This window comes from Meleagris gallopavo, chromosome 7, assembly GCF_000146605.3.
Source record: "Meleagris gallopavo isolate NT-WF06-2002-E0010 breed Aviagen turkey brand Nicholas breeding stock chromosome 7, Turkey_5.1, whole genome shotgun sequence".
NCBI lineage: Eukaryota > Metazoa > Chordata > Aves > Galliformes > Phasianidae > Meleagris > Meleagris gallopavo.
This window is the reverse complement of record NC_015017.2, coordinates 17791745-17800992: the sequence shown is the minus strand read 5'-3', so window position 1 is coordinate 17800992 and position 9248 is coordinate 17791745. Positions and strand designations below refer to the sequence as shown.

The window sequence follows — 9248 nt, the reverse complement described above, 5'->3', positions numbered from 1 at the left end:
CCTTGGCAGAATGTTGCCCCGCTCTCGGACCCAGCTGGGGCTCTTCTTCATCCTCCTCTGCCCCGCCAACATCATCGGGCTCTGGTGGTGAGTATAGGGCATCCTGGGGGGGCGGACGGGGAGGGGGATTGCCGAAGGTTTCGCTGGATCGGGGACTGAGCCCTCGGGTAACCGCTTCGGTGGGGACAGCGGTGGGGCAGAGCCAGCCTATGGGGTGTGTGCTGCCCGATCTGGGGTCTCCAAAACCAAAGCCGGTGTCGGGGGGCAGAACTGCGGAGGGTCTGGGGACGAGGCCTCTCCCCCCCCCAGACTCTCCCCGCACCCCGAGCACTGAGTGCCTTCGGGGCAGGGAGGGGCCTCCAGACCCCTCCAATAAGTCAACTTTAATTAAAAGCCCGAGGGTCCCCACGGCGTCCCCTGGCCGCGGCGGGGACAAAACCCCCGTTTGTAATGGTGCCTTCATCAAAGGCAGCAGGGACGGTGCCTCGCAGGATCCCGGAGGGGGTGGGGGATTCATTACAGAGCTGGGACCCAGCCTCGGAAAGCCCAGGTATCTGTCGAAACATGAACTATTTAAATCTATTAAGAATTTCACCCAGCCTGTCTTTATCCGGTTTTAAGTGCTTAGATTCCAGCTCCCCGGCGTGCCGTCCGGGCTATCATTCATTATCTGAGGCTATTCGTCTCCACATTGTCACACTCTTTTGACCCCTAAAATAAAGCTCTCCGTAAGCCTTTCCCCTCCCGTTCCCCCGCACGTCCGGCACTGATTTATTCCGCAGCTCCATCCCCTCCACCAGCGCGGGGCAAAGGCCGGGGGGGGGGGGGGAGGCGTCGGGTGGGGTACGGGATGGTGCCGGCGTTGTGCTGGTAGAGTTGCTGGAGAAGGGGTTAAATCGGGTCGTGGCAGGGTTTCGGTGCAGAAAGCCCCCGGCAGGGTACGGTGCGTGCCGCGCTCCCTGCTCCCCACCGCTCGCCTCCGGACATCTGCGCCATCCCGGGACTCGCTCCCTCCCGCCGGCTGAGCGCTGCGTTATTTCCTTGGCTCGCTCTCAGCCCGCTGCTTTGCGCACGCAAAAGGCTGTCCCTCCATCCGTCCCGGGGGCTGGTGGCGGCGGGAGAGCTTCTCTTTGCTGTCCCCCGTGCGTGGGGGTCTCGGCGTTATGCCTTTGCACGAGAACTCTGAGGGCTGAGAAAGAGCATCCTTACTGCAGTCGGGTGTCCTCAGAGGGATCGCTGAAGATACAGGCACGTTCATCCCCTTGTACCCCTGTGTCTGAGGAGAGGCAGGGGACAGAGGGACAGGCAGACACACAGACCTTCTGCGTTCAGAGGGGAGAGTGGTGTCAACAGAGAAGCTGTGTCATTGTGCTGCAGGGCACTCAGCTTGCACCAGGCTGTGGTCTTAGGAATCCAAGGCATATTTAGGGCAAGATTTTGGCTGAGGGAATTTGTGCTTGTGTCAGGTCTGTGTGGCTGCCCTCGGCCACTCACACAGCTGTTCCTGCTGATGTGTTACCATTGCTGCTGGCTCCCGCTCACCTGCAGCCCCCCAGCCTGACCAAGTTGTTCTTAGAGGCACTTTGGGGTGAACAAAGTCAGGAGATAAAAGAAACACCCCCAGCATCAGAGCAAGGAAGAAAAGAATCCCCAGCACCTGCAGTGCCTTGGTCTGTCTGCTGGCACCCATGGGCTCCCCCTGCTGCACCCTACCAAGGGATTCATGGTCCCTCTCCCCAGAGCCACCCACTGTGGGCCCCGTGCAGCAGCAGCCTCCTGTTTTGCTCAGCCACCTGACCAGCACCTCACTGGTACAGAGCACGGCCGAGCCTGTAAGGGCAGGCTGCTGGGCTGGCATGCTTTGAGTGAACACCGTGAGTCACTTGCTGAGCTCAATGACCCACGGTCGCCACCCGGCTGCCCTCAGCCCCCCAGTGCCTGCAGGCCATCCCGGACATGCCCCAACCCTGGCATGCCCAGCGTGGGTGCCCTGTCCTGAAGGGTAGCCACACTGAGAAAACACCCCTTTCTTCCCATCCCAAGGTATTCCAGGCTTGGACACAGTTTTGTGGCCACCACCTCCATGGGTGCGTGCTCCAGGAGCTCATCTCTCAGTGCTCATATTCCACAGCTCTTTTCTCTGCAAACAGGTGCAGCAACACCTCTGGGCTCAGGGGCTTGGCTGGGCACCACAAGTTGCTGCAGCCTTGAGCTGGGATGGAGACATGGGTGCAAGGCAAACTGTGCCTTCACCACCCGACAGAAGGGTCCCGCATTTCCTCCATGGGAAAGCACATCATCTGGTGCGCTGAAACCCAAAGCACAGCCAGCATCCTCTTTGCTAGGAGACACCTCTATGTCCCTGCTCCATACTGCATGTCAGCAGCACAGCCCCAGGCCAGTGGGATGGGAATATGCCCTTTTGGGAAGGAGCAGGGAAGCCACATGCAATACCAAGGTGCACCTTAGCATCCCTGGAGCACCTCTCCATCACCTGCCTGCAAACCAGGACCCCATGGGCTCTTCTTGTGCATAGTGCCTCGCACAGGAGCCCTACTCCTTGTTGCCCAGGGTGCCTGAGGGGTGAGCGGGGTTTGTGCCAGGCCCTTCAGTCTAAGATTTTGGATCGGAACTGGGCTGGAGTCTCCGTCACCCTGAGGGCAGGGCTTGCACCAGAAGCTGCAACTTGGGCTTCCTGAACATCCCTGGGCGCAGACTCTGGGAGCCAGCAGGGTGGCAGCTGCATGTCAATGCGGAAGAAGGTTTTTAGGGCAGGTCCAGGTCCTCTGCCATGCCTCACTTTCCCCTTTTGGTGATGGGGGCTGAATCTCCTGCTAGGAAGCACTGCAGAAATCACTGCAGTCCACATTCTGAGGGGCTGCCACTATGTGCCATTCCAGCAGTGGGCGCAGGGATGCTGCGGGGGTACCGAGCTCAGTGAAGGGCTGCAGAACTGAGGTGCCCCGGGTGGGCTGGGGGGGCACGCTGGCGACCCAGCTTCATCGCCAGGGCAGGGGGAGGAGTGCCCGGCGGCAGAGGTGGGGCACCTTAATTGTAGATGCGGGAGGCCTTGGAGCGGGACAAGCTCAGGCAGATCTGGGCCCCGCGCCGGAGCCCTTGCCAAAGCAGTAGCAGTTTGGCAGCATTTTTCTTGCCCTCATCTCCCCCCCCCCCAGCCCCACAAAGCAAAACAGCTCTCGGGCTCCCAGCAGCCTCCCCTCATGAAAAAGCAGAGCCCAGCGGAAATTAATATTGCACTGGACTTAGGCAGCCCACCCCACGCCTCGCTGGGTCTGCCGGGGCTGACGGCCAGGGGTGGGGACCCCCGCGGTGCCGCTGGGGCCGAGCGCTCCCCATCCTGCCGGCCCCTCTGATCCGGTACGGCCGGGGTGAGCTGCAGTTCAGCATTTGATCTGAGAGCCCGAGGGCTCGTGCATCGTTTTTATAAGACGTACAAAGAGTCCTCGCTTAATGAAAGTCCCATCCCCAGCTCCCCTTCTTCCCCACCCCACTGGATCAGCCAGCCGAGCCTTCCCAGCCTGGAATGGGAACTTGAATGTCCACGTGGATATCGTGGATATCGTTCGGTGGGACGGGATGGGATTGCATGGTATGAGACGGGGTGGGATTGGATGGGACAGGCTGCCCACATGCCTCAGTTTCCCCATATGCAGATGACTTAGAGGGGAACTGGGCGTTGTTGTCCCATGATGCTCCTCCAGTTGCCGACCAGAAGGACACCAAACTGTGGGCTGCGAGCTCCCCAGCAGGCCCATGGATTTGCCTCAGTTTCTTTGCTGGCAACCAGATTCACAGGCTGTGCATTTCTTTAGTCCTTTAAACGTTCAGCTGAACTATCAGGGCCCATTTTCCTGTCTGAGAGGACATGTCAATCCACACTCAGCCCTGCTCGCAACGTCCCCATCCCAACCTCTGTCCCTATCTGTTCCAGGGATGGGTCAGCCTGCTCCAGAGTAGGTGAGGGGCAAGGGCAGCCTGTGCAGAGCTCGCACTCCAAAACTAGGCTTTAGGAGGGACTTTGTGGTTCTGCAGCCTGGTGTCCCACACACAGCCCCCAAGCTGAGAGAGGGAGAGAAAAAAGGAAACCCAGGACATACTTAAACACAGAGATTCATCTTGTGATTTTTGAGCCCCTGGGGCTTGGCCAGACTATAAAGGCTTGTCTGGGTTTGGAAGCGGCACTCAGCAGCAAGCGGGGCTGCACCCAAAAACACGGCCTGGGAGCTTCCACTTCAGGAGGGGGTGGGGGTGGCACACAGTGCTTGGGATGGGACACCGCTGGCACAGGGATGAGATGATCTGGTTTGCAGCACTGGGGCACAGCAGCTTCCCTTTGCAATTCAGGTGGCCCGGGGCCACGTGCCGGCCAGAGGTACCCAGCACTGTGGGACGGGCAGCGTGGGCAGGAGGCTGTCAGCACACGGAGTGCCCGCCCTGTGCCCGAGGCACTGCTGGGCCATTGCCCACCCCGGCACGGGGCATGGGGCACGGTGCCGGCAGCTGTGCAGCTGCGTGAGGGCACTCTGGGCAAAATGTGTGGGGGAAGTACAGGAATTTCTGTAGCCGGCGGCGTGCCATTGTGCTAAGGCTTTGCCTTCCAGCCTGAGATGCGTGCGCGGCTCTCCAGCTGTGCTGGCGAGGAGCTGCCTTTGGCAGGGCCCCAGCTGAGACTTGCCCTCCCGCGCTGGGATCAGCAGAGCCAGCACCACCCTCCAGCCCCACAGCTTGGGCTCTGCCCCATCCCCAGCCGGCTCTGCAGGGCACAGCATCCCCCACGTGCCAGGCGTCCCCGGCGGTGGATCCGGCCATGCCTGGTGCTGGTTTTGCTCTGCTCGTTGTCCCTCCTGCAGGGCAGTGGGGAGCCCCCTGGTCATGGACCCCAACAGCATCTGCCGCAAGACGAAGCGGCTGGCAGGGAAGCAGGCGGAGCTGTGCCAGCTGGAGCCGGAGATCGTGCAAGAGGTGGCCAAGGGCACCAAGCTGGGTGTACGGGAGTGCCAGTACCAATTCCGCTTCCGCCGCTGGAACTGCACCAGCCACAGCAAGTACTTCGGCAAGATCCTGCAGCAGGGTAAGGTCCAGCCTCACAACTCCTAAAAAACCGCAGCCCCCAGGGTTTGCACCTCCTGGCACAGCTGGGGCAGAGCCGGAGCGTGCGGACGTGTGTGCGCGCAGAGGGGGTTGCTCAGAGCTCTGTGGTGCAGCCAGGCTGCCGGGACATGTCTCCCTGTGTTGTAATGAAGCAATTAGCGATGCTCCCAGACAGCGCGGGGCTGCACACAGCCCAAGAATGCACCCTCGTCTGGCAGTGATTTACTGCTCCCTCAGGACCCCACTATGTGGGGAGGGGAAGGGACCTGGGTGGGAGGTGGCCCCACAGGTGCCTAGACCATGCAAACCCCTTGTCCTGCCCCTGGGGCATCACCTCTGCGTGCACTTCCCGTGCCCGAGGCATGGCTGTAGGGCAGGATGAGCCAAACCCATCCATTGGTCCAACCCAACGCCAGTGCAACACCAGGGTAGGGGGCTGAGCGACCAAAAGGAGGGGAGAGTGCTGTGCTAGCAGGATCACTTCCATGAGCACCGGTCCCACATCAGTCCCTGTGCTAGGGGGAGCATGGGTGCTGGTGCAAGATCAGGAATCTTCTGCTGGAGCTGATCACTGGGGACAGGAGGGACGGCTGTTCCCTAAGTGGTGCAGCTGGAAAAGCATCAATGTGCCCAGTTCCCTTTCTTCCCACAGACTCCCCCAATTCTGAGAGCATTTCAGGGCGTGGGATGTGGAAATAGCCTTCCTGCAGGCCACGTGTGCTGTCCTTCCCTCCCTGGCCCATCCTCGGCACCACACACCACTCCCCTGCAGCAGTGCAAGGACACATCCCCTGGCCAGCTGTGTCCCAGCTGTAGGGAGTGAGTGACAGTGCAGGGCTGGGAGGCAACCTGAGAGCTGCTGGAGTTGGCAGTGAGCAAGCAGCTGTGCATGCGTGCAGGGATGGGGTCATCATGAGAATGTGTCACACGTCTCCATCACGTGTGATATGTTGGTGGCTCAGGATGTGTGTGGGGCATGGTACAGCCATGGTGCTGGGACTGCTCCTGGCAGGATGAAGCTCCCAAATTTTGCCACAGATATGAGCAGACACTGCGTTCCTGCTTCTGTTATCAGAGTTGACTCCAGTGACCACAATGGTGCACCTCCCCAAGTCCCCATTCCTTCTCTATATGGATTGCAAAAAGAGTTGCATCTGCCATTGCCCTTCCCCTCTGTCCCCATGCCACTGTGTCCCCACCTCCTGCCAGCCCTGCCCTGGCACCCACCTGGCACAGGGTAACCCATGAGCCCCCCAGCATAGTGCTGCACCCCCGCTGCCAGAATCCCCCGCTGGCTGCGGCTGCGAGCGGCAGGTCCAGGCAGGGGAAGGATGCTTGGAATTTGTGTCCCGGAGCAGAGAGAGACAAGAGCAAATACTAATAATAAATAATCCTGCGGGGTGGAGGCTGTGCTGGAGCAGGGAGGGGGGTGGGCAGAGCCCCATGGCAAAGCAAGTATGGGGGGGGAGCAGGCAGGATGGCATCCTCACTGTCACCTTGCACCTTGTTCCCCTCTGTCCCCCTGCAGACATCCGGGAGACAGCCTTCGTGTATGCCATCACGGCGGCCGGTGTCAGCCACGCCATCACACAGGCCTGCAGCATGGGTGAGCTGCTGCAGTGTGGCTGTGAGCTGACACGGAGCCGGGCACCCCCATCACCCACAGCCGGGCCGGGCACCGAGGGCACAGCCTGGGAATGGGGTGGCTGTGGGGACGACGTGCAGTTTGGCTATGAGAAGTCGCAGCAGTTCATGGATGCCAAGAGCAAGAAAGGGAAAAATGACATCCGTGCACTCATTGATCTGCACAACAACGAGGCTGGGCGCTTGGTAAGGCTCCATGCACCCTCTGCTCCCTTTAGCATCACCTTACACTCCTTTGGGTCATCATCCCTACAGACCCCAGTACGGTTTGGAAGTCCTTTGGGACTTCTGTCCATCCTCCCCTGAGTGATACCATTAGACTGGTTATGCAGGGATGCAGGGATGAAGGAATACGGGGTGCTGGGATTCAGGGATGCAGGGATGTAGGGATGTAGAGATGCAGGGAGGTTGGGAGGTAGGGATGCTGGGATGCCAGGATGCTGGGATACTGAGATGCAGGGATGCCGGGAGGTGGATACCAGAGGAATAATGGGGACTCAGCACTGCTGTCTGTCTGCAGGCAGTGCGCAGCTACATGAGGACAGAGTGCAAATGCCACGGGCTCTCGGGCTCCTGCACGCTGCGCACCTGCTGGCGCAAGATGCCCCATTTCCGCGAGGTGGGCGACCGCCTGCTTGAGCGCTTCAACGGCGCCTTCAAGGTGATGGGGGGCAATGATGGGAAGACCCTCATCCCGGTGGGCGACAACATCAAGCCTCCCGACAAGCAGGACCTCATCTACTCGGCCGACTCGCCCGATTTCTGCTCTGCCAACCGCAAGACGGGCTCGCTGGGCACGCGGGGCCGCGTCTGCAACAGCACGGCCATGGACACGAGCGGCTGCGACCTGCTGTGCTGCGGGCGTGGGCACCGCGATGAGACCGTGGTGCTGGAGGAGAACTGCCTGTGCCGCTTCCACTGGTGCTGCGTGGTGCAGTGCCGCAAGTGCTCCGTCCGCCAGGAGCTCAGCCTCTGCATCTGACGGCCTCTCCGTGGGGCGGGGACACTTGGGGGGCCACCCCCAGGATGGTGCCGAGGGCACAGGGACACAGAAAGGTGACGCAGTGGGACCTTATGGGCTGGGGGACTGTGAGCCCAGCTCTGCGGTTGGATGTCCCTGCAGTGTGGGGATGCTACCCAGCAAACCCACGGCCCTGCAATGGGGCTGCAGTGCGGAGCTTCGTCTAATAAAGCTATTTAAAGCCGGTGTGCCCTCTGCTCGCCTTTCCCAGCAGGCACCGCCCCCCCCCCACCACCACTGCGGTGATGGGCTTTGTGCATGTTGCCGGCATCCTCTGTTCTTCTCACTCTGTCTCCAGTCACCTTCGCTGCAGGGCCTGGCACGGCAGAGTCCCATGCAGTGCCGCTGGCACCTTGGGGTTGGTGGCATGCAAGGCATTCGCTTGGCATGCCATGGGCCACGTGCAGCCTCACCTGGGCAGTACAGTGCCAGGCGGGGCTGGGGAACCTGAACAGCCCATACCCTGCTGGACAAACGCAGAGCGAGAAGCAGCAGCAATGCCCACCAGGAGACCCTGGCGGCACGCTCCTTGTCCGCCCCATCCATCAAGCAGAAATCAGGGTGTCGACAAACCATTAAATTGGCCCAGGGAGCTCTGGGGCAGGAGCACCTACATGTCAACTGCAGCTTTAGAGTTGGAAATTCCCTCCTGGCTCCGGGAGAGGGGCGGCACACGGGGCTCCCGGGAACTCCCGGCCGCACGCACGGCCCTGGAGCACATGGGTGTGTGTGCCAAGGTGCGTGTGTGAGCAGGCAGCTGCAGTGTGCACGCTCAGGTTGCACGCCCACGCGTGGTTATGCCTGCACATGGGCATCCGATTCCATGCGCACACTCTTCGCTCTGTGTGAGAATCCTGTGTGTGCATAAGGTTTGCCCACGTGGCTCCGTGTATGTCCGTCAGTGCATGGCAAATTGTCAGCATGCGTTTGTTGGTGACCCCATGTGTTTGCTTGCATGTATCTTAGCTCTGTGTCACCGCTGCTCTCCTTCTGCACTGTCCCAGTTGCTCCGAATGCTGACTCGCTGGGAGATGTCAGAGTGCAGAGGCTGTGCTGGGGCTGGGAGCACTGTTCCTTGGCTCCATCCCAACCTTCCACAATCTGCTTCCTTAGGGGCTGCCTCAGTTACCCCACAATGGGCTGAACAGTGCATGGCACTGGAAGACTGGATGCCATGCACATGGCACATGGAAGACTGGGGAAGGCAGGAGGTTGTTGTATGAGGTCTGACCTGTGTCCTCCCTGCCATTGCCCCAGAGGCTGAAAACCCCAAAAGCCAGAAATGGAGGGAGAGAGGAACCTGGAAAACAGAGATCCCAGCGTCCTGGGAAACCTCATTTCCCTAGCAGCCCCCAAACGTCCAGCAGTGCCCCGGGGCTCCCTAGATCCTCTCCTCTCCAGACCCTTAGACGACCCCCCCATAACCCCCAGACGCCCCGCAGCATACCTGCCGTAGCCGTGGCAGCGCGGG

General features: G+C 60.7%; 1 protein-coding gene across 2 annotated transcripts; it reads left to right on the top strand.

Moving 5' to 3' along the window:
• Positions 1-6: 6 nt before the first annotated feature.
• On the top strand, positions 7-7963 carry WNT6 (Wnt family member 6). Of its 2 annotated transcripts, none has more exons than XM_010713626.2 (4): positions 7-87; positions 4877-5092; positions 6641-6942; positions 7277-7963. In XM_010713626.2, the coding sequence occupies exons 2-4, from the start codon at positions 4894-4896 to the stop codon at positions 7736-7738; spliced, it is 963 nt and encodes a 320-aa protein (XP_010711928.1). In that variant the 5' UTR covers positions 7-87; positions 4877-4893; the 3' UTR covers positions 7739-7963. The 2 variants fall into 2 exon arrangements, with proteins under 2 accessions (XP_010711928.1, XP_003207684.1); XM_003207636.3 differs by having other exon boundaries at positions 4872-5092.
• Positions 7964-9248: the final 1285 nt, after the last annotated feature.

Bases quoted from the DNA above. Each gene is read 5' to 3' on its own strand.
- WNT6 (XM_003207636.3), top strand. From the start codon at position 11: ATGTTGCCCCGCTCTCGGACCCAGCTGGGGCTCTTCTTCATCCTCCTC. The intron at 5,093-6,640 runs GTAAGGTCCAGC...GTCCCCCTGCAG, and splicing joins CGGCAAGATCCTGCAGCAGG to ACATCCGGGAGACAGCCTTC. The intron at 6,943-7,276 runs GTAAGGCTCCAT...GTCTGTCTGCAG, and splicing joins ACAACGAGGCTGGGCGCTTG to GCAGTGCGCAGCTACATGAG.